At 33.3% G+C, this 26,070-nt stretch overlaps 1 protein-coding gene and 1 long non-coding RNA gene across 2 annotated transcripts; one reads left to right on the top strand and one right to left on the bottom strand.

Moving 5' to 3' along the window:
* Positions 1–6,412: 6,412 nt before the first annotated feature.
* LOC143250226 (uncharacterized) lies at positions 6,413–13,078 on the top strand. Its single transcript, XR_013028092.1, has 3 exons — positions 6,413–6,550; positions 12,024–12,119; positions 12,720–13,078. It is a non-coding gene; the product is annotated as an uncharacterized LOC143250226 (long non-coding RNA).
* A 627-nt stretch (positions 13,079–13,705) lies between these two features.
* On the bottom strand, positions 13,706–20,674 carry LOC143250510 (thiol S-methyltransferase TMT1A-like). The gene is made up of 2 exons (XM_076501159.1): positions 20,139–20,674; positions 13,706–14,255 (listed from the first exon to the last, which is right to left on the bottom strand). The coding sequence occupies exons 1-2, from the start codon at positions 20,190–20,192 to the stop codon at positions 14,013–14,015; spliced, it is 297 nt and encodes a 98-aa protein (XP_076357274.1). The 5' UTR covers positions 20,193–20,674; the 3' UTR covers positions 13,706–14,012.
* Positions 20,675–26,070: the final 5,396 nt, after the last annotated feature.

The raw sequence follows: 26,070 nt of genomic DNA, 5'->3' as shown, positions 1-26,070 counted from the left end.
CTCCATGCCAGTTGGCAGTCGACTTGGAGTGAGCAACGTAAAAACAAGCTTTTCCAAATAAAACCCTATATTGGATTTTAGCCGTCGTACTTCCGTAAGGATCGGAAAAAGGAAGTTGTTCTAACTATACTACGCATTGGTCAGTTTTTAACTCATTGTTTTCTTTTATCTGGGACTGATGCATCAATGTGTTGTCTGTGTAACATTCGGGTCACAATAAACCACATTTTACTGTCTTGCCATTGTTACAACTCTCAATGACAGCACCATTTTAAACGTGGTCTGGCCCAACGTTTGTGCATAACGTAAGACAGTGTTATTGGTGATGGTGACACTGTCCACCTTGGAAATGTTTTTAGTTTTCAGAATCAAAGTCTACCTAGTTCGATTTGAAGTTTAAAAAATGGCCGTAACATCAAATAACGCGAAACCAGGACTGGAAAGGCCAACTTCAGGTGACTAATGCTGTTGTTTGAACTACCCGTTAGTCATCCCGGCGAGTTATTATTAAAACGTTTATTACTTTACTTTCTAAAAATGACCATAACGTCAAGTGACTCAGAACCAGGACTAGAAAGGCCAACTTCAGGTGACTGACGGTGGTTTTTGAACTTGCCTGTTAATCTTCCTGGCGAGTTACGATAATTACAATTATGCTACAGAAAGTCCTTTACAACTTGTGTTACTGTACTTTTTCTTTTACTGTTGTAGACTAAATGTAAACATTGGTTTTAATTCTGTTTATGTTTTTAACTTTTGTTTTACCTTAATTTTTTAATGCATTTTACTAAATTTACTTTAACTTTTTACCGGATGTCTGGTGCAGAAAGCCTATCTGCTTTGTGACATCAAACCAACCAACCAACCTTCGTCCTTTTGTTCTGGCTGTTGATGCTTTTAGCGAGGATTGTAGTAACAGATACCTATATGTTTATCGTCCCATTCAACTTTTCCACCAAGTAATTTTAATCATCCATACTACTCTGTGTCAAGCTCTTCTGAATGCTCAGTCATGGTTCCCATGGCTTCTACAGCTCCATCTTATCCCTTCATAACTTCTTCCTATGTCTCACTCCCATTTTCATCAACTTCGATCACTGGTGCTTTATCCTGTCCTTCTTGTTCTCTGTCTTCATGCTTGCTTTTTTATGTGGTCCTTGACAAAGAGGTCAGGCTTATCATGGCAAATAGCTTCATTTTGAACTCATTTGACGTAAATGGAATGTTTTCTGCAGTTAGATAATAAGTTGAGGGCTTTCCACTGATTTATCCACTGTTTCACATATTGCAGATTTTCTTACCTGATTCTGTCTCCTCGATCTCAGGGTATCGGCCCGTCTTGTTCCAAACCTTTCATTTTCCCCGACACTATGGAATATTTACCTTTCCTAAGTTTACTTTGTTGATGCATTCCTGGCCCTCATGAAGCATTAATAAATACATTTAACAGAAGCTGTACCTCAACGTACAGAACGGATGAAGAGGTTATTATGAACCTGTCCCTCCCGTGTTTTTATACCCAAATCCCGACCAGACAGAGAGATTTAATGTCTACGATAATAAAAATTAATAACATAAGTAAAATTAACCTACATACAATGTATAACTATCCAAATCGCCAGTGTATTAAGAAAACATAATTTTGTTCTTATTTTCATACCAGTTAACAAAATTAAAATAATACTTCCTAGCACTAAATATTAAAGATGTTAGAGAAAAAAGTTTATATATCAAGTTATGTATAAATGCAACACGAAATATACTGATCAAACTAAACGTAATTTGAAATATCATCTTAACGAGCATAACCGTTATGTACGTGATAATAAGATATTAATTTATTTTCTTGTCGAGAACATTGTAAAACAGGTTTTCAATATACTGGCGTAAAACAGTAATTTTAAATGAACCTAACATTCGAAGTGAATTGAACATTTGAGTGCAGATAGAAATTCTGCGTAATTAAATAAAGATAAATGTTAGTTTGTAATAATACACAGTTTTGAAAAGTTACATTGATTGCTTAAGTACAGTACTTATACCACCCTCATAAACCACGATGAGTTCAATACCAATAAAACTACCCAATACGTGTAGTCTTTGCTTGTTGGTCATCGGTCAAATAAAAATGTTTAATATGCATTTTAAACGTTGATTTTGTTTTTATTCTAAAATTATATCTTTGCTATTGCTGTTATAGAAATAAAAATGTAAATTATTCTGTCCAGTTTTGATTTTGAGAGAAAGATGGGTATACAGGAGTGTTTACTGCAGACATTATTATTTATTTTGAGACTTAATATTTCATGATTGTCCAGTTCTTTGTTTTTTCATAACAAGAGAGTTGAAAGATACTCATTTTGAAGGTGATAGGTATGACAACTTTGGTCACGTAACTCGGTAAAAGTAGTGCGTTGTGTTTACAATTCATTGTTATGGAAGCGTTCACTAATATTGTTGACGTCACGTTACTTGAATCTTCAGTAATTTTCTCTCTCTTTCGGGATTTAGGTAATCATATGTACCCTGGAGGGTCAGGTGCGCTTTGACCTCTTCCTCCTTCCTTTACTTGTATGATCATGCAGTGTAGGTTGGTATGGCTTTAGGGTCAAAGTGGTCTGAGTTTACTCCGACCCTTTTCAGGGCAATATCCGTGTATTATTTTCGTAGATTTATTGATATGATTTGCCCTATCAGTAGGAAATCTAGTTTAATGGTGGCCTTTTTTCCCTCTTTTATATATATATATATATTTAAATTTTTTGTGCTTAAAATATATTTTGATTGGGGAGAGATGTCGAGGACTTTCTTCATCATCTATGCGGTACCTATCTAGTCGCATAATAATTCATTTGTTATCCAATTTTTATCGAAATGCGTTATTGTACTATGTAGGAGTCTAACTACTAACGTTAGTATGTTTGAATATTTGTGAATGAAGTTAGACGATGTGGTTCTTGGAACTTTGTATGCTATTGTAAGGAGTGTGTTTTGTATTGTTTGCAGCTTGGTTTTTTATTATTTTGTCACATTAATTCAAGCTGGAGCTGCATAGTCAGTTACTAGTCTATTATATGTTTTGTAAATTTTTAGTGTATTGTCTGTTGATGCTCCACTGTTCTTGCCAGTTAGACTCCTAGCATAGTTGGTTCTTCGCCAGACTTTACTTTTAATTTCATTTAAATGGTTATTCCATGCTAACTTTGAGTCATAGGTTAGACCCAGAAATTTTGGCAGTCTGTTTGTTTGTTTGTTTGTTTTTTGAAATTCGCACAAAGCTACTCGAGGGCTATCTGTGCTAGCCGTCCCTAATTTAGCAGTGTAAGACTAGAGGGAAGGCAGCTAGTCATCACCACCCACCGCCAACTCTTGGGCTACTCTTTTACCAACGAATAGTGGGATTGACCGTCACTTTATAACGCCCCCACGGCTAAAAGGGCGAGCATGTTTGGTGCGAGGAGGATGCGAACCCGCGGGCCGTGGCAGTCTGAAGTAGTGTTCCATTCATATATATTTCTGGCTGTACGTTTTTTGAGTAATTTTCTCGTTACCGTTTAAATGAGTATTGTAAAATCACCGCCTTGCGTAATTTAGAGAAAGTTCTAGAAACTTCAGTGAATGAATCATTTATATGAATGGCGCACGAGTGCATATTAATTAATAAGAAAAATATGAGAAAACTAAAGAAGCAAACTTCAATCAGAAAACGTGAACTAGCGTGTGAATTAATGCTTGATATTTGAAAGTGTTTGTTTGTTTGTTTAGAATTTAGCACAAAGCTACAGAATGGGTTATCTATGCTCTGCTTGCCACGGGTATCGGAACCCGATTTCTAGCGGAGTGAGTTCGTAGACATATTGCAGTGCCACTGAGGGGCATTTGAAAGTGAGTTTAACAGTTTTATAGCAATAAGGAAAATAATTTAACTTGTCAAAGGGTGTTCTAAAGTAATTGTACCAGCCTGTGTGGACTTTGACGAAAAGAATACATTTATTTGATGTTCAAGATACGACTGTGGTAACCTACGGGGTAGCATAAGTGAATTATTAAAACAGATACTATTATAATCAAGCCCCCCGCTGGTAAAGCGGTAAGTCTACAGATTAACAACGCTAAAATCAGAGGTTCGATACCCCTCGGTGGACTCATCAGATAGCCCGAGGTGGCTTTGCTATAAGAAAACACACACATTATAATAAGATTAGATAAAAATAGTTTATCTTGTCAGTTGTATATTTATGTAACTGAACCAGCCTACGTTGACTTTTGGCAAGAAAATGTTTTACATTTATATTTTAAAACTAGTGGAGTATGTGCTGTCAATTTATTGTCAACACGTCACAGAGACCTACTGTAGAAGAACCTTAGTCCACTTATAACATAAAACTAATATTTTACTTTTATTCTTAGTTTATAAGAATCAAGTTGAAATAAATACACCCCCCCTTCCCAATGGCAGCAGTCTGTCTGCGGATTCATACCGCTGGAAACTGAATTTCGATACCCTTGGTGGGCAGAGTACAGATAGCCCACTGTGTAGCTTTGTGCTCAATTTAAATCAGCCAATCAAACTGAAATAAATTTACCACACGCGAGATACAACAATGCTGTAATATTTCGAACAGGAAACAAATTGGCCATTACCAGTTAACGAGTGAATTTAATAAATTCTTCAAAAGTTTATGTATTTTTATGGCAGCTAATAAGTATTTCTACAGCCCTGTTTCAGAACTAATATCTACTGAAACCAACTGTATGTTGATTCATCAAATCGGTACACTTATTGTTATCTGTAGTACTCACGATATATCATGAAGTCTCAGGCATCTTAGGAGACTCAGTGCTATATCCACATCTAAGCTAACAGTGAAACATAGCCTATAATGTTATATATGTTATTTACAATGTCTTCAAATCCCAAACAAAAGAAAAATGGAGGAACTAATTTACCACATACATCTGCGGCTATACATAAAAAAAAAAAAAAATTTTGTCAGCCAAACTTATTGTTTGATGTACAACACTATTAATTGCACGCATCACAAGATATCCTACTAAATGTAAAAATAGTTCTTCTATTAAAATTTGCCTATTCTTTAAATTTGTTTTCGAAAAGAAAAACAAGCAATATTAAATATTATGATAACATTAAGCAATTTCCTACTATCCTGTGGAACTCATATGACTAAAATTCGGTCGTTTATTGACCTCACATCAAATAAACACAAGTCTAATCCAATATAAATTTAGAATTGAGTTCGAAACGATATTACTGAGCAACAATAAAATATTCTTATTTGAAAAAACAAGTATTTAAATTAGCTTGTTAAACATTTAACAAAAAGCTGCGATTTTTGTTACTGGGAGGAAGCATAGTTTTCGAAAAAAGTGAATACATGACTTTATTAGGTTCTAGCAATCTTTCATAAATTATACACTTAGTTTATAAGACACAATCCCTGTTTTATCAGTTTTGCTAGTACATCTAAGTATGTCTCTGTTTGAGGATAAATGCATTTTTTTTCTTTTTTGCTCATTTTATAATTTTAATCAAAATTTAAAGATGACATTAATAAAGGGTCCCAATAACCAAATAGGATCAGCAGGTTTCTTCAAGGTAATCTCAAGAAGCGCTAGGACTAAACACTTTCTTAATTCTCTTTTCGGATACTTTATTTCGAAAGCTGGTTCTATATCTATTATTTTTGTTTCTGAAAACAAACGAAAAACATAGGTAAATCTATAACCTTCAAAGATGTTCGTTCCTGAAAAAATATGACTCATTAGTTAAAAATTATCCATTATAAAATGACCAATTTCCTGAACGAGAATGTGAAATTATGAACACTAAAAGCACCCAGTACACAGCGACAAGTCTAAAAATTTAAATAGATAAAAATTCGGCTTTCAATGCCTGTGGTGAGTACAGCACAGATAGTCCAATTGTGTAGACTGTACACACGTATCTTAAATTTAATAATTATTTTTCCATTAAAAGTTCAACATATAATAATTTTCTATTTCAAGAACAATTTTAATTCATTTAATATTTTACGTCACAAATTAGTGTTGCTAAAGGTATTTACTTTGAAACAATAAACTATCAAAATGTATAAATACATCTTTAAACGTAACATATTTAAAATATCACGGCATAATTTCAAATATTTTAGCACTTTATTCGTAATTATTTTATAAAAATTCAAATCATCAGTTACAATTTTAAAACTTTTCACATTTGAAACTCATTTTCAAGCACCTTTGCCTACCCATGTTAATAACGATCATACAGTTATTCCAAAAGTGAGATTAACATCCAACACCATTTTGAAAGAGTGACCCCAATAAAACTACCTTTAGACGGCTGGTATAAGTATTAGTACTTTAATTAAACTAAAGTACAGAACAACGTTTCGACTTTCTTAGGCCATCTCTACTTTATTTTGGAAATAAATTTTCACTTCAAGCGGGTTTTTGTCATCACGAAAAACTGCCTTTAATACGCACAATCCAGCCTAAAGCCTCCCGGCGATTCAACGCAAGCCTTAAGGTTTGTAATACTAAAAATTAGGGTTTCGATACTCATAGTGGATAAAGCACATTACACTAAAATAGTTTATAAGCAATAATTTTAAAACTTTAAAATACAAATCGCGTAAAGTGTAGTTGTCCGTTTGTTCACGTTCTAGAGTGACGCATTAACAGGCCTGGGTTTAAACTCGCCAAATAGGTGAAGAGATAGTTCATATTTTGCTGCCTAAGTGAGAAGATTCCCTTGAATATCTGTTGTCAACTGGAAAACAGCTTCCACACATATACTTTACAAAGCATTATTCCCACCAACTCAAAAATACTATACACAATAACATTAAAATACCCTACCAAACGAAAGGATCACATGTCGTCTATCACCACATTTCTTTTATTTTTATTTGTCCATTTCAGATTCAAAATCAAAGGTGCATAAAAATAGCATATCAGGTTTACCCGTATTTTACGCCTTGTAAGAAGCGCTTTTTTTTTTAAATACCTTGTAAAATCCCCATGCGTCTTCCAAGACAAAAGTGATGGGTTAGCTTTGGGTCTACTCAAAACGGCCTCTTATACAGATCTTAATCTCAGTTCTTACCAATTACAAGTATTTTCAATAGCATAAAACATTCAATTTAACTAATATTGTCGATATACTGTAAAGAATGTGGTGTATTTAACAGTATTTACTCAGTAGATTGAAAAAGTCAAGGCTGGATTAAAGTGTTGGTTGCTGAGTCAAAATATTTTTATCTTAGAATTGTCTTTCCAAAATTAGGGTTTCTCTTCCACGATGTAGCGTCTTACAACTCATAAAATACGGTACCTATTGTCTTCCACAAGTCACTACCCAAGAGGCTCTTCGTTAACTACCAAAATTCGTCTGTGGGTGGGTGGGTTTGGCGTGTTATGGCGCAAAGCAACTAGGATATCTGCGCCTCGTCAGTGAAACTGCACGATAAGAGACAAAACAATCCCCGAAATAACATTTATACATGCAGTATAATATTTTAAATCTATAAATTTTAACCTTTACTTTTCTGAAATGGAAACGCTTTTAATTTATATACAGCACAATACTTTACATTTCTTTTATTTCGTCATCCAGCCCAACTGACGAGTTCTGAGATTGAACAAGGGCCTGTTGGTCAGTAACTTGTGAGAGACTGAAACGGATTTGCTAATATATATTTATTTTAAATCGCCATTTGTTTCTGTTAAATATATATTTAGAAGTGCATGTGTATGTCTCCGGATTTACAACGCTAAAATCAGGGGTTCGATTCCCTTCGGTGGGCTGAGCAGATAGCCCGATGTGGCTTTGCTATAAGAAAAACCAAAACAAACAGAAGTGCATGTAACTTGTAGTTTAAAATCTGTATTGCGATATTCTCGTCTATTCACTAGAGTTACAGAAGGTTCTCAAGTGTAAGAATCAACAATATATAAATGTGTATGTAAATGATAGTATTGTTGTTTTAGCTGAAATTTCTAGAATTATGTCTATCGCTTATAGAAAGTAAATGGCCACGTGGTTAGGGCGCTTGATTCGACCCTCAGGTCCTGGGTTCGAATCCCCGTCACACCAAACATACTCGCCCTTTTAGTAATGGGGGTGTTATTAGGTACGTCGAATTCCACTATTCTTTAGTAAAAGAGTAGCCCGAGAGTTTTACACTACTGAATTAGGGACAGCTAGAGCAGATAGCCCTCGCGCAGCTTTGCGCGAAATTCAAAAGAAATAAACAAAATGAAAGATAACCAACGCAACGCACAAAGAGACATTATATATTATTGGTTTGCTATGGTTGGTATACTATAAACCTCGAAAGCTATAACTGTGATTAAAGCTTATTAATTAGGAATATGTATAGGTTTCGAGCATTACAAACCGTTTAACTTCCGCGGATGAACGTCGGACGTTAGTATTTTTGCGAAGACATTATATAATTTCAGAGGTGAAAAACTCACGTGTGATCAGCGAAGAGCTTGCTAGCTAACCGTTATGTGAATTTTACCTATATCAACTCAGAATTAATTCGCTTATCGTAAACCCTCGATAAAATATCCAGTTCCAGAGCAGATAGCTTGGTTTGTTTGAAAGTAAGCACAAAGCTATACAGTGGGCTATCTGTTCTACACCAGATAGAAGACTCAATATTATATGTTTGTGAAACTTTTGTATCTAAATCTTTATTTGTAATAACCGTATAACCGTTATAACTTATATTATTATTTATATATTGAAATATACTGTATGAAGAAAGAAAACTGTGTATCGATCTTGATGGAAAATATTATATATTGGATACATATCGACATCTAATAAAAATCTAAATCTAAATTATCATTTAACTCTTTGATGTCGAGAACACCCACTTGTAGAGAAAAATATATATGTAAAAATGGTTCGTTTGGGTTGAGAAAATATTTTACGTAGAGGAGCGAACAACGTTTCGACCTTCTCCGGTCATCGTCAGGTTTTACAAACATATAATATTGAGTCTTCTATCTGACGATGACCGAAGAAGGTTGAAACGTTGTTCGCTCCTCTACGTAAAATATTTTCTCAACCCGAAAGAGCCGTTTTTACATATATATCATTTAACTCAGTTTCAGGCTATTTGAAATTGTAATACATAACATAGACATGTACAGATCCCATGCGCTATGTTAATATACTTATGGTTAAGGGGAATGTGAAAAAAAAAAAAAAATCTGCAGTTTATGTGATTTTATCATAAATTCTGGGTCCATTGGTTTCTGACAGTAGTAATAGGTTTTGGAACTTGAACTGTCTGTTATTGTTAAAGGCTTCGTAATAGAAACCAATACGTCTTCTTCTTTTTGTTTAATTAACCTTTAAAGTTCTCAAACGTACTAATGGTTTCTAATGCATGATAAATCATCAACGTTTAAATCTAACTTAATAGAATAATACCATATCTACATAATAGTAATTGCTCTAACCTAACTAGGCCTAAAGAACAAAATGCTTCGTTGACATTCGTATAATTATATGTATATAAAGTAGACATAACGTTTAACTTAATAGAAATACTATTTTACACTTATTTTAATTAAACCAATTAGTTATTAAACTATTTATGTGTTATGTATTGATGAATTACTACACCTTTTACCAAAAAAAGCTGACTTATAAAAGTTAAACTTACTTTGTGATAACTCGAAGTAAGCACTTTTTGGATCAATTTTTACAATTCGCTAAAGTAAATTGTCAAAACCAATAAATAAAAGAACAAAAAATGTTATTTTTAGAATATTATTATTATGCATTTTCGCTTTATTAATCATTGCTATTCTTAGATGGGCTCTTTCCAATTATTCAGAAACGAATAAAGCAAAATCTATTCCAATTAATAAAAATAGAGTTTTACGGTATCATTCTGCACATCTACATTGTCGTAAATAACTCCGGCATGGCCAGGTATGTTAAGGCGTTTTACTCGTAATGAGGGTCGCGGTTTCGAATCCCCGTCGCACCAAACATGCTCGCCCTTTCAGCCGTGGGGTCGTTGTAACGTGACGGTTCATACCACTATTCGTTGGTAAAAGAGTAGCCCAAGAATTGGCGGTGGGTGGTGATGACTAGCTGCCTTCCCTCTAGTCTTACACTGCTAAATTAGGAACGGTTAGCGGCCCTTGAGTAGCTTTGCGCGAAATTCTAAAACAAACAAATATTTAAGGTGTTTTTTTTTCATTTGCATTTACGACGATTTGGTGACATTAGGATGTGAACTACATAACCTTAGCTTCACAATCTGATACAATAACCACCGGTTCATGCTCAGCCAAATTTTGAATCAACTATTTACTTGTATTTATACAATTAATATCTACATTCGTAATTTAGCTATAAAATGTATATTCACTGTTAAGAACTAATGTCATTCCTGCAGCCCACTTCCTTTGTATCAAAAGTAGGCATCTGTCAAGTGATCTGAAACACGATTGACTGTTCTGCTGCCATGGGACATTTGATAAAGGAGTGGCTTTCCATATTTAGAGTTTATGCCTTTTTTTTTTTTTTTTACAACTGGAGATACCAAAGAAATTTTAGAAGTTTTTTTTTAATTCAATGTACTAATTACATTTTAAGACGCTACTCTAAAAAGGTTTGTTCCATGGTATCTTTAACATAATTCTTGATAGCATTGAAGTCCATGGTCACACAGACCACTCCATTTGTTTAATTCCCACTTTTTCAAGGTATTTGTTGAGCAGTGTTTAGTACAGTGAGGGCAGAAATTATAACTTATCACACCAAAAGCAGGATCAATTGCACTAGCATATAGTAGAATGAGGAGCCATACCAGACTTCCACCAGTGCTATGTGTATTTTTTTTCTTATATGCAAAGCAAGCTTGAATCTGTTTCCAGATTATTCTTAAATGAATGTACCCCTGTTATGTATCTATGGGGTGAAGCATAACTCATTCATGTCTACATGGTTCATTGAACAGATTCTTAGCTTAGTATCATTGTAGGTAAGCTGCTTGTACATTTCTGTGGACACAATGTACCTCATCAGATGAATAGCTTAATACAGACCAGTCTTGTGAAGTCTGTTTCTAACCAACTTTACATTGACATGTTATTCACTTACAGTTGTAATCATCTGAACCAATCTCAATTAATGTATCCATGATTACATTGAGTTCTAGCCAACAGATAACTGTCTGCTGCATTTCTTTTCTCTAAGTGTTTGAATAGCTGTATGGTTTAGAAGCTTGTAACAAATGCAGACGTTTGTAGCCAACTTATAACAAAGTGAAACATATTTCTTGGGGGTCATCAGCACTAGTTTTTAAATCATTTTCATAGGTTTAATGTTACTATATGTTCCAATTATCCTTTCTTTTGTACAGCATAGATACTGGACAATTAAGTATTTAAGAACAATGACAGACTAGACAATAGAAAACAAAGCTTTAAGTTTAACACTTGCTTTTTGTAGGAATGCTGTCCTTTAACTTTTACTGCAATGAGAACATACATGTTCCCCTTTAGAATACTGTCATGAACATTTGCAATTCCTTTACCACCATGATGAAAGGATATCTACTTTCAGAGTTACCAAAATTTATCAATTTGAAACTACTAGTAATAAATTAAATATTAAAACATAAATAAATATTTTCTTTATTGTGTATTTATAAATATTCATGTCACTAATAGAATTATTTTTAAACATGTGAGGAAAGATGTAATCAACTTGCCAGTGAAATCATCACTGTATGGTCAACAGTCACTACTTCTGCAAGGAATTTCAGCTGCAATGAATATGGATATCCACCAAACATATACAATTTGGCTCTTATTTTTAATCTTTTTGAATAACAGCTACAGATTATGACATACAATAGTATGTTACTCCTTTCATGATTTGATCCAAATCATTGTTGAAGTTTATAAGATGATATTGTATGATGCATATAGTTTTCTCAAATAGTGAACTTCCTACCATACAGGTGAAGGTGATAATGGCTGACATATACTATATACAAAAGCAGCTCCTTCTTTGTTATGCAGTATTTACATCCAGAAGCCGTCAACATACTACTAGGGTAAGTGATCGCCTTTTCCACTCAATTTGCATTTGCAATAATATCACTCAAACTGTACTATTATTGGCATTAATATCAATTGGGAATGGATAGTCTTATCTAGGATAATCTAATAACAAAGCTTTACTAAAGCAAGTTTCAGAAAGTGAAATACTAGATCAACATTTGCAATCCATTTAAAATTCACTTATGTTTTAGTCAAGCAGAAAACAATGCAGTTATCTTGTAACAGCTAGTCACAAACATCAATAACATGGTTTAGGTTTTGTTTCATCAAGTATTAAGAATAGTTTTTGACTAAAGTGGAACCACTCTAAAGCAGCCACCTTCAGGACTGAGAGAAACTGGCCTGATTAGAGGGGTTCCACTGCACATAATTAGGGATTATGTAAACAAAAAAGGGACTGTGATTGAATGACCGCTTTCAAGGGGTGACCGAATCTGAGGGGTGGCCGCTTAGAGTGGTTCCACTATAGTTGGTTTCTGCAGAATCTGTAACAACTCCATACATAACTTCTGGAATATAACTAATTGCAAATTTTTCTGCTTTCTATTTGAAGTCTGCTTTGTTTCATATATCCATTGATGGACTCTTCTTAGATATACTGCAACAGAATCATACATGTGAAAGGTGAAGATATCATCTAGAAGAAGCATCTATCTTACTGCAACCATCTCAGTCTTAGCTCCATCAGGCATTTTAAAATGAGAGATTCTTTACATATGAAAAAACACATGGTAAGAAATTCATACCACCCATCTCAACCAGTCTTGTGTCTGTGAAGAGTACAATAGCTACAAATTACTCTGATTAAAATTTGTTTATCAGGGTGATTGCTCTTATCAGCACTTCTATTAAAATATAAAAATTTACCAATGCCAATGTATCAATTTATGTTATTTTAACAGTCAGGACAAGCTGGTAACTGCTGAATTAATTCATTCAATTTTAATAAAATATGGTGTCTAATAATAATGTAATATGACAGGATGTTTCTACAGAGATTGTTTGTGAAAAATTAATGAAATTTCAAGGCACATGATAAGTAATTCTCATAAGTAACAGCTTATAAGCATGATGGGATGTTAGAGTGATTGTGCCTTTAAGGCACAAAAGGCTGTTGAAGCAGTTTTGTTCAATTTGATTCGTTAATACCAAGAAACTATCTTTATTGTGATAATTCATCAGGCACCTTCTAGCATGCCCAAACATTTATTTATTCATAACAGTAGAAACATGTCAGTGTGTATCATCCACTCACTCACCATAAAGTTAAATAGGATTTTTGTTATTCTTGTATTAACCAGGGGTTTGACTTCAATATCAGCCTCCTTATGAGCACTTCTTCAAGCTCCATCAAGTCCTTGGCAAGTTGGGCTGACAATAAATCTTTGGACACAAAATGTTTCAATACTAGATCAGTTAAGCAATTATTTCTATTTCTTAGTTAGTCATTAATCAGCATTAACAAAAATGTCACATCACTTTCTTTGTTATTAAACATTTTCATATTATTAGCATATTTAAACACTTTATGAAACACAATAAGCAAAAACAACTTTCTAAATAGTTTATGAATAGGAAAAAAACGTTCCTTTATTGTGTAAAACTGACATTTATGACCACCATATACAGTTATTTGCTGAAAGATCCAAACTTTTGTTTCACAAAATGTTAATAATAATAAGTAATTTTACTTTTTTATTGCAAATACTATATATGAAAGCATATAAGAGAAACTTATATTAAGTATAGCAAAGCAAACTGGAATATTCTTAAATCAAAGTAAAACATAATTACTCAAACCTTTATTACTAGATTAATAACGGCTTATGGAAAATATAGATTGGACAAATATATCCAAAGAAGTTTAAAAAACAAACTTCAAAAGTTTATTTTATTGCAATGCCCACCAATGTTGGATGACCAAATATTCCCATAAACGTTCCAAATGGTTTATATAATTTATTTTGAGAGACATTAGAAAATCCAGCTTCTAGCACAAGAGCAGAAGTGTCCCTTGTCAGATTACAACCATCAAACACAATCCCCCAAATTGGGTTAACAATGTTTTGAGCCAATCTTTTCCAACTTCTTTCATGGTGCACATGTTCAATGTATAAAAATATTCCATCCTGAAAAGATAAGAAAACCTTCTTTTACATGTAAAAATAAAAATTTTGTATATAAAAACAACAATTGAATTAAACAAGTTTGTTACTGATTGCTTCTGGTAAAGCTATGGAGATCAGATATCAACTGCTATAATAGTTATTAACCTATATGATCACCTAAATCTAATTATCAATTATATACTAATAACCAACTGTTTCCTTAAATTTTGGCTAGTAATTTGCTGCTACGTTCAAGGACGTCCGTAGAAGGGGGTAGGTCTTCCCATTAGAACATGAAATAACTTATTATCACATGTTTGTCAGCAAAATTTCTTGAAAACAACTGAATGTAATGGAATGAAAGTTGTTATACATTTTAAATTTTGACCCTTCTTAGACATGATTAGTTTTTGGACAATTAAGGTCACTAAAATAAAAAAAATTCCTGTCTACTAACATGGAGACTGATTTTTTTCACACTATTTTTTCTCTGTAGTTTAGTCAAAATGAATGGATTTTGGTGAAACTTGATGGACTTGTATATAATATTATACCTTATTGTTCTGCCCAAAATGATCCATGTATGTTGATAACAACAAAAATATGGATGCACTTTCATATTTTTTGAGAGCCAAATATGATCAACACTGCAAAGCAGAACTTTTTCTTAATGTTTTAAGAGGTGTGTGTGAATTTTCCCATTTTTAACAATATGTTGACTAAAAGTGTTATCAGTTAGATATCTGTAAAAATATTTTATAATTCTGTTTCTTATGTTTATAGGGGTTATTTTAGTAGTATTCCAATTTATCAAATGGCCTTCACCTTTCGTATGATGGGGTACTGCAAATAGGTCGATATTACCAAAGTTTTATTATCCATTGTCCTTGAGCTCTTAACTTGGTTGTTCCTTTTCTTTTCCAACATATTGGAACTCACCTTCACAGAGAATGTTGTATTTTTTCTTCACTAGGTCTTTTTAATTTACTTGGTGTTTACTAACACGTTGCATTACATTGTGGTTTCTTAATACTGTTCTGATTTTATATTGTTTACATATCCTCTGTATGTTTTCAGAAATACTTCTTTCTGATATAGTGGAATATGAATGTACATCATGTTGTTTTCTTCCTTTTTATATTTTCAGTGTTTACTTTTTTTTCTTCTTTATTGCAAGTTCTGAATATCTACTATTAAAGGGTTTCAGTGATATGTTTTCTTCCATCTTCCTGGTTTCTTCTGTATATAAAAAATTTTTCATTCTAAAACTAGGTAGTATCCAACACCTTTTGTACTTACACTGTTGGGGTGGTTTGATTTATCAATACTTGTGGGTTTCTTGTGAAACGGAATGAAAGTTGTTAGACATTTTAGGTTATGACCCATCTTAAAAGTGATTAGTTTTTGGAGAGTTATGTATCTTGGTAAGCATCCCACCAAAGAATGAGAGTTTATTTTTTCCTTTTTACATTTAGATTATATTATGGAATCTTGTTTGTTCAACTGGGCCATAAATTCTTGAGTCAAGTCCATAGAGTGTCACCTCATTCCAATGTAACAACAACTTATCCAGTTAAAATATAGCAGCACCAAATGGCTATTTTGAGAGTGTTAACTTTGAAATGCTCCAAGTAGAAGTTAATGAATACTGATGATAGGGGTGAACTCACAGCTAGGCCTTCTTGTTCTTGGTAGTATTTATCTTCAAATTGAAGTAGCTTGTGTGCAACACAGAAGACTGCACATTTTTGTTATTGTGGAAACTGACTCTTCAGTGCTTTCCTTTGTATTTCAGTCATTTTCAAGTTGTTTGTAGTTTGCCAGAGTTGGTATGTTAGCAATGAAGTTGGGCACAAACTTGTTTGTGTCATATGAGGTTAAAAATGGTTACTTTCTTTAACATATGAGGGTGTTTTACCTGTTCATAGTAATATTATATATATACACACACACCACATATCTAGCTCAGAGGTGGCATGGAGAATCTCTGCAATCAGCTATGACTAGAGAGGGTAGAATTGTTCATGAAGTTTAGGTTATTCACAGTATGTGGATTGGTGCTGTGGTGTGCTGTTGTTTGATTCTGTTCCAATTGCTTTTTGATGTTTCTTAAGTAGATGACTAATTCACAGTTCTGTGTTAGAAAGTGAGTTAGACCTGGTCTTCATGTAGTGACTGTCTTCAACTAAAGTTTAAGTGTATTTTCTTCTTGTCCACGTCCACAATTACAGTAGCATTCTTTTTGTTTGCTGGTAGAATTACCATAGTGTTATCTTTTTTGTTATGTTTCTGAAAACAGTTTTTTCTGAAAGAGTGGTATTACAGAGGGGGGGTCAGTACATTTCATGGCTTTTTGAATTGCTGTCTTTATTCTTAATTCCCCTGGTAGTCTTTAATTTGTGTATTTTTCTGGCTGTAACTATATCTAAGGCAAGTAGTTTGTTATGTGTTAGGGGAAAGTTTAGGCCTTTTCTTTGTACACTTTATTCAGATATTATTAATGGTCAATTATTTAAATTAAAAATGCTATGATTAAGTGTGCCAATAATATTAAAAAGCTTCTTGTTTTGAGAATCAATGAATGAATTTAGTTATTTATGTGAATTTCTTCAGTAAATGCTAGTGACACAGTGGCCATCACAGCAGTGGCAACATTGGCCACATTATCCTTTCATATTTGCTTCTCAATGTGCACGTTTTCTATCACAAATTGTGATGACATACCACTTATTTCAGAGTCTAAGCTATCACTCAAATATATGTAGTATGCACACGAGGGGAGGGGGTAATCACTTAGCATACCTATGCACTTTAGGACAAGATAAGTATGAGAGTTTTTAAGGAAATATGCACTGGTATTGATTCTTTAACATGAAATGAAATCTTATTCATGAGAGAAACCATTGATTCTTTACTATTTAATTGTCTATTTCAATGTAGGGGTCACATCTCACTATACTGGCAATGCTGTTTCTTGTAGATGCTTTTATCAGTTATATTTTCTATTTTTAGCAATTTTTTACTTGTCCTCCACTGAACACAAATTTAATGTTGTACAGCTCAGATCAACTTTTGAATGAAAAACAAAACAACCTATTTTCAACCATTTTTTAAATAAGAAAATTATTTTGCCTTTTTCTTGTTATTAAAACAAAACATTGTTTATGTATCATTGTACACAAAAGAGAAAGGGATACTAGAATCCTCATTTTATTGTTTATATAGCATATGGATGGCATCTAACATGCAATCTCCTTCTACTGCTGGTGCCATGCAACTAATTCCATAAGCTAATCACTTTAAGATTAGACTGCCAGTAAGAACACCTTTCCATGTCCAGAATCATCCTCTGAACCAATTCTAATAGGTACTATGCTTTTGTCAACAAACTGGAGATAAGTAATGACCAACGTGAACCGTACCTCAGTACAGCTTTAGTGCAAAATCCTAAAGCTGTACTGCATGGCTGAATAAATCAAAATGAAGTTTTTGCTTAAATTTTTTAAGGAAATATAAGACAATATAAAGTAACCTTTTCAACGAACCTGGCTCTCTTTACCTTGAATTCAGCAAGCATTGTGTTCTTGTATTTCCCATCTCCATACAGCTTTAGGGAGTGGTCTCTTAGTTTTGCCAGTGCTAGACTAGAATTTCTCAACTTGGCATTGCAAATCATGCATTGAGGACGCTGACTCCCATTATGTTCTGTTATACATGTGAATCCACATTATGCGTATTCGTCTGACCACTTTCTGTTTTTGCTCGACATAGTTAGTATGAAGGGATTGAAAGATTAGGAAAAAAACCACAAATGATGCACGATTACTACAGTCACAAGTCAACTGCTAAGTGCACAAAGTTCCCTGCAGCACAGATATCAAGGCCAAGTGATGTGATGTGATCAGCCACAGCCAATGATGGCCAACTGGAGCCTGACATCATGAATCATATGAGTGGGGTGATCGGAATGGACACACACAGTGTGTGTGTCTTGATCTCGCTGAACCCCTGAGACTGACTCACCAAACCCCTGAGGTTTGATTGAACCCAGGTTAAGAACCACTGCCCTAGGTGAATTGGCATGGAATGACCTATTAGCAAGTTCATAAGACCTCTTTTCACTCTTTCCAGAGCTATGACTGTACTTTTAAACATGTTTTTGTCAGCTGTACTGTTAATGTTGTAATTTATTTGTTAACTAGAGGAAGCTGTGGTATCTTAGAATTTACCGTTTACACACTCCTATAACTCTCTAGCACAAGGTTTAGTTACATAAATGGGTCAGTGAAGTCCTAAATTGGTAAAGTTAGTTGAGTTTTAAGTTAGGTGTGAAGTTACTTTTAACAGTTAAAATCTTAAATTGATTGTTTAATTAAATTTGTGAACTTTTATGACAAAAACCCCACAATATTACTTAAAGGTTGCAATTTCTCATAAATGGATGGATAATGTTTTTCATCATTCTCCAATATTATTTTCTTCTATACTTATAAAGTGTTAACTACAGAGCCCAACTATTTTACATATCAGGATTGAATTTGGGAATATAGCTCTTCTGACAGAAAGTATAATAAAGATTCTTATTCCACAGTACAGTGATAATGAATGTTATATCCCTGGCTCATGAAATACGTTGAAAGCTTCTAGTCAGTAAAATTATCTAGACATCAAACCAATGCAATGAGCTGTATACTACAATGCTGATTAAAATATTTCTGTTGTTTGTATTTGAAGGTACACCAAACCTTCAATCTTTTCATTTGAGATTATACACATCTGTTATTGACCTACAAATCTGCATGTTCATTCACTTTGGGTGTATACTGCAAAACCCAAAAATCTGTGACTATCAGGCCTTTGGAATTCTTGGTGGTCACAACAAGTAAGTGGATTGATTTTACATTAGTCCCTGTATTATTGTTAGAGATTTAACATAATCTGTAAACTTACATCTACAATGAATTACTAAGTGGGAAAATCTATAAAGAAGTATTAACGAAGAAATAGTGATTTCTTCTTGTAATGTAGACTGATTTTTTTTTCATAATTTAAAAAACATGCAAAGAAAAAACAATGTTACAATACACATGTATACTGAGGTCTCTCTTGAAAGATGTATATTATACATTTTCAATTAATAAAGTTTCTTCAGGTAAACATTTAAATAAAAGGAAAATATAGATAACCTCTAATAATATGATTAACAAGTGTAACTTGGTCTTGGAAGTGTAATGTGCTAATTTTGTGTCATTTTACCATTAGTCTTTCCTTATATCCATCTGGTTCTTGTGCTAAGAAGCATAATAACTGTATGTTAAAATTAATTAAAGTTTTATGAAAAACTTGTCATGACCAATTCTGTATTTGCTACAGTTGTCCATTCCATATACATAAAATTACTCTGTCCTTGAAATTGAGTACAGGTGTCATGTTCATAACCTAGGTTCATGATACAAGTAGTACATTATTCTACTGATTTGAGCTAAAAATAAACTGCTTTGTAGTTCAACTGATCAGAAATGTATAACATTTATTTCACTGTTTTTCAACTTGAAGAAAATGTCATATCTTGCAATCATTTATATTGTATCGTTTATGCTACAGAATCCACCGAAAATTTTTTTTTTCATTTTCAGGTATAATAAATATAGCGATAAAACAAGTTTTATAAGACTCAAGAGTTACAATAATCAGACTTTTTTGGACAAAGCCAGATTTTTTGGCTTCTGTCACTTTTAACTCTTTGGAATGTCTAATTTTTTGTGAGATTGCATGGGTATAAATTACAAATGTTATAACTGATAGATAAATTATCATAGCTTTTGAAAAATGTTTGAGGCACTTGATCTCCAACAAGCGATATTATTATTAATATTAATTATTATAAACATACTTGTTACTCACCACTGCAAGAACTCGTCTTATTTCATTAAGAACAGATTTCACATCTCTCACCATACACAAGGCATTTGTAGAAATTACAGCGTCCACACACCCACCCTCTACCTTTGAAATGTCTTTGGGTTCTCCTGTATGAAATGTTCTAATAATAATACAGAGTGGGTTAAGTTCTCAGCAAACAAAGCTCTGTTATGCAGATTTGGTTCTACAACGATTATGTAAGAATTATTTGGATAGAAGTTTAAATTATCACCGGTTCCTGGGGCAACTTCCAATATTCGAATTACCCCAACGTTTCTTAATTTCCAGTCTTTTGATTTAAGGTTGTGAAGAACACGAAACAAACGCTTTTTTATTTCGTACATTCCATTTGCACGAGTTCCTTTAACAGACAAGTATTTAATTGGACAACAAAACCTTTTCCTAAAGCAATGGAATTTTTTATTAAACAATGTTATAAACACAATAAATATCAAAACCCACAGATAAAAACTTTCCCACAAAAACAGAGACAATGAAGCGTCAATACTACCCATTTAGATTTTCAGAATCAAAATCTCTAATAATTCGTGTTTTAGCGATACTTAAACTTCCACGTGACTAACAATCCACAATGTTTACTTTATCAGTAATATCTATGATTCAATAAATTTGTGCAACAGTTACCTACTGGTCGAAACTTGCAACATAAAAACTATTAAATAATTTATATATTTTGATTAAAAAGTTCAGAAAAAAAGGTCTTTATACTCGAGATATACATATAAAATAATTTTATTTTGTAACTAGCATGTCGCCTTTGCAGTTTTATCAGAGTTAATATACTCGTACACAACTGTCTAGCCGGATTCCAGTTGGTACAATGTTATTTTCCGGCACTCTTCTAGAAAGTCTATTTGTTTTTCTATCCATGCAAGTTTGTTTGTATGCACAAGGTATACTAGTTGTTCTAGTATTATAACGTTTTTGGTTGATTGTTGGAATGTTTTGCTGCTTTTTAAAATTTTTAGTGCACACTCAAGGGATTTACAAATGCTGATAAAAAACTAAGAAAAAACGATCTTGATGCTCCAGATATATATAAAACGATTTTTTTTCATCAACGTCCGCAAAGACGAAATGTTGGGTAAAATGAAAACAATTATATATATATATATATATATATATATCTAGAGTATAAAACTCCGTCTCGCATGCACTACAAATTTTGAAAAACTTACGTAATTCATAAATGTAATTAAAAAAAAGCTGTATGAATAGCACTGGACTATAACAAATTGCTACTGGATAAAATTCAAATAATGTGGAGTAATTTGATGGTGCTGATTAAAAAATATATATAGTCATAATTTGTCCATCACTTCTAGATTTTAAGTAATTGTAATATCTCAGTATTTTATCATCACAATGTGAAACACTACACGATCGACTCAGCACAATACATTTATGATGTGAAAGTAAGTTTACTGGGAGATTCTAATAAGAGGTATACATTTTTATAACTTCAAACATTGATACAATGCCTATTGTTCCAAATATATTGTTCATATATGCTATTTTTCTTGATATAATTGCTGTATATTGCACCAATTTTGTTTTATTCCCACGCTCACCTGCTCAGTTTACTAGAATAGTCGAGCATAAAAGCAACAGAGTCAGACGCTTTTCTCCATACATATGATACTCCCAATGGGAGAGAAAAAATCCCGTTTTCAAAGGGTCTCTCCCGACCTTCCGTTTAAAATAAAAATGAGTATTTGTGCCCTTCCTTTGTACGTAACTCTTATTTTACTATAAATTTCCTCATGAATTTTATATTTCTCCATCTTATGTAATGCTGATAATAACAATCAAACATCACCGCTATTAGCGATTCCATTACTGCAAAATGTGTCATTAATCATGAGCACATCTTATACCAATATCATCGAGTTGCTTTCCAACTAGCAGTGTCTCTTCGACACTCAGTGTGATTGTGAAGAATTTCTTGAAATTTCAAGGGAAAACTTAAGCTACCAGGTGGAAAGATGCAGTATGATCTTTTTCACCAAATGAGCAAGGTGATGTTTACTCTTCCCTATTCAAGTGCTGACACCGAGAAGATATTTTCCATCTTGAGATTCCAGAGATAACCCAGATGAAAAGACCATTCACAGACTTCTCAGTGTGAATATTAACCACTCTTGTGATTGTTTTGAGTACAATTCAGGAACTGATATTGTGAGGGCTGCCAAAAAGTGCTTGCACCACCTACAAAGACCAATGTACAAATACGTCTTGATGGATTAATGCTATACTCGGAATTACCGATCAATGCTTATAAGATAGATGATATTGTGATATGTATGTTGACTTGATATGTGACAGATTTTATTATATTGTGATATGTATGTCGACATGTGATAGATGACAATAAATTTCATGCATTCAATTTCTTTGTTTATTTAAAAACAAGAGGAAATAAGCGTTATGTAAGACATATATGGCTAGGATTTGGCAAAATAACAGCAAAGTAAACACAAACACTTCTAAATGATTGCATTTTGTGCCGAAAACACGACGACAAAAACCTTCTGATCTGAGGTCCAATCTGCTGATGAAATCTTTGAAATCTCCTGATTTTAAACGTTAGCTCTGTCACATCTATGTCTCTCTCTCTATTAGTTGCCTCTTACTCACTCAGTTGGTCACTTCGCCTCGTTCTACACAAAGAGTCAAAACAAAATCCGATCTTCTTCCCTGCAACATACCCATCATATAAGCAAATTCTGCAAAACTTTGTTTTTCAAATATTTTAAACTCTTATACTGCAAACATTTTTTTTATATTTTTCAGAAAATTAATTAAAATGCTAGGTGCCTCCACTTCAAGTAAATCTGAAGATGAAAAAAAAACACCGCCCAAACAGTTTCTACTATAATTCTGGAAAATATATTACAGTTTCATGAAGGAAAAAACATCACACACACATCTGTGTATACATTTTGCACATTTGGTTTGATATGATGTATGCCACTTGCAGTTCCCATGATATGGTATAAGCCCAAAGATAATCTAACTGGTGTATTTGTATGACTAATATTTCTGAATATTCATGCAAAACAAACAATATATTAACTATCCAGACATTACATCTGCAATATAAACAGTAGCTCACGGGGATGGTCATTCAGTGCTACATCAGACAGTGAATTTGGAAACAGAAGAGTTATCCTCCGAATAAGACAGCGAATAATCTTAATTTTTCATCAAATAATTATTTTCCTGTAGCATTTGAACGTAAACTGCCTCATCTTGTCATACAAGAAGAAACAAATGGTCTTATTTGTGACTTGTCGCTATCAAATAGCTTGAAGAAATGTTTATCATTCGTTAATTTATTAGACCCAAGAACAAGACCTTCAATTTTCCGAAGTCTCCATCAAAGTCATGTTTCTCACTACAGCATGCAGGATACATTGTATGTCTGTACAAATGTTGATGCACTAATGAAAAGAATTAGGTATCGAACTCTATCCTCAATAATGGATACTTTTTATCAACTTATCTAGAGTTACTCTGAAATATATACTTTTGCATAATGGAAACACTAAGTCACCGATTCCTGTTGCTCATTCTGTGAACGCGAAAGAAACTTATCAAAGCATATAGATTATAGATCATTAAATGCAGTTTTCAATTATTAAAGTTATTAAATAAAAAATTGTTTACCTTCAATATATATATAAGAATATTTTGAATAAATCTATCATTACTCGAAAACCAGAGGTGATCAGTAATTTTCTACATGATTTTTAATATCAGTATCGTCAAATTGTTCAGAAACAATTGCATTTTTCTAGCAGCAGAGAAAATGTTTGTTGTTACCCAGTGTAATATACCAAAGAAACAAATGAAAATACTTAATATATAATTTGGCTGTTTCAACTTATTTCACTCAAGAAAAGCAACATTCCAAATTTTTTTTGCAGGTCTGATCACTTGCTCTTTTATTGTTGTAGATATTGCTTTAGATTGGCTTATTATTTACATAAATAACTGTATGATGATATTAGTACAGGTGGGGAAGGAAGCTTTTTCATTGAACTAAGAGCAAACTGTCAGTGATCTTCCAACTGTAGTAGGCTTTTTCTTTTAAATTTGGACTTATGTACAATTATTTGATCAGGGCGAATTTCAAAGCCACGTGACTGACATGATTTAATAACAATGATTCTTTTGAAAGTGTAGGAAACATGAAAAAGGAGTCAGACTAGAGTTTATTTGCTCCTGTGAGTATGTAATACTGACTCTGATGTAGTGAGACATTGTTTCATAGAGTTTGTGTTTATAAGTTAGTTCTCTTCTGTGACTTTTTGAGTTACGGCTCCCGAGTGATTCAGCGGTACATCTGAAGACATGCAAAGCTAAACATCCATTGCATTCCAGACTTCAACTGCAGAAACTACTGGGCCTAACTCAGTTTCTTTGTAAGGCATGTTTTGCAATATATACCCCTTCTCTGGATATTGTTTCTTGATGATATTTTTGTCTCCCTGGGTATTTGTAAGCCTTGCCATATGCAGGCTTTAATTCTCTCTGCTTTAGCTTCCCATTATGTAATTTTTCTTTTTGGTTTTATGTCATTTGGATCTCTGTTAATTCTATCCATTTTCCCTCTCTTACCTAGTTTTTAGTTTTGTATTACCATATATAATCTCCTACAGGAAATGTTTAACTTCTAGTTTCTTTCTTAGTTGTTCCACCTCTATTTAGGGATTACCATGATAAACCTCTCCATCTTGAGAGTTTACCATCTTCAGTTTTTCCTTTCACTTGTGTGTTCTTTCCTTATGCGATCTTCTTGGGTGGAGCATTGCAGTTTGTGTACCATCCTCTGCTATTAGGGGCTTATTGTCAGATCTTTTTTTCCACCTCTCTGTTTTTTGAGGCTCCTCCTGTACATTTACCAACACGTAGGTTATCTTGCATGCTATATCATTTTTTATTGCTTTCTTGTTTCATTCTGAGATATGGTCGTCTTCATTTTTTACATGTTTTTCAATTTCCCATCCTTGGTTTTTCTATGTTTTCGTACGTAGGCTTTGATCACTTTTAGATTTACTATTTTTGCATATCTAAGTTCGTTATTTCATTGTTTTTACTTTCACACAAAGCTACATGATGGCTAGCTACATTAATCATCCCTGATTTAGCAGTGAAGACGAGAGGGAAGAAAGATAGTCATAATCACCCACCGCCAACTCTTGAGCTACTCATTTACCAATGAATTGTGGGACTCACCAAAATACATCATAACACCTCATGGCTTAAAGGGCATGTTTGATGGAACAGATATTCAAACTTGTAACCCTTGTATTGTGGATTGAGCATCCTAACAACCTGACAATGCTGGACAGCATGTCCGGGAATGCTCACAGTACAAATTATTATTTTCCATTTCTCAGAATGCTATCATAGGTTATTTCATCACGCGATTTGGTACCAGTTTCGTACCTTGCCTTTTGGATTTGTTTTAGTACTGTCTTTATGGTGAGTTTTGTATTTTACTTGACTTTCACATTTTGGGGAGATTTTTACTTACACCATTTTTTTTTGGAATTCTAGCTTTTGTTAGTCCCTTCTGAGTGGGGATAGTCTTAACATACTCATATACTCCTTTCACAGTCAACTCGGGTAGTTGGGCATGTTTTTCCTGTTCCATATTTTTGTACACCTCTTCATCTTGGGATCCATGTTATTTTCCTCTTAATTTCTTTCTTCCCTCTTTGTCTACATGTATTTGCAGATTATTATATACCCTACAGTGTCTTGTTTACACTTCCTCTCCCTATTGCAGGTTATTTCTCCACCCTGATACTCATCTCCAGTCTCTTGGCAAAAGTCTTATGTCCTTCATATCCTGGCACTTCTGCCAGTCCAATGTCTTTTCATT

This window comes from Tachypleus tridentatus, chromosome 5 (genome assembly GCF_004210375.1).
Source record: "Tachypleus tridentatus isolate NWPU-2018 chromosome 5, ASM421037v1, whole genome shotgun sequence".
In the NCBI taxonomy this organism is placed as follows: Eukaryota; Metazoa; Arthropoda; class Merostomata; order Xiphosura; family Limulidae; genus Tachypleus; species Tachypleus tridentatus.
Note: the sequence above shows the minus strand (reverse complement) of the source record. Positions and strands in the feature narration are given on the sequence as shown.

Excerpts from the sequence above, each read along its gene's own strand:
- LOC143250510 (XM_076501159.1), bottom strand. The coding sequence starts at position 20,192 with ATGGTGAGAGATGTGAAATCTGTTCTTAATGAAATAAGACGAGTTCTT. Across the intron at positions 14,256-20,138 it reads TAAGACGAGTTCTTGCAGTG|GATGGAATATTTTTATACAT; the intron begins GTGAGTAACAAG and ends TTATCTTTTCAG.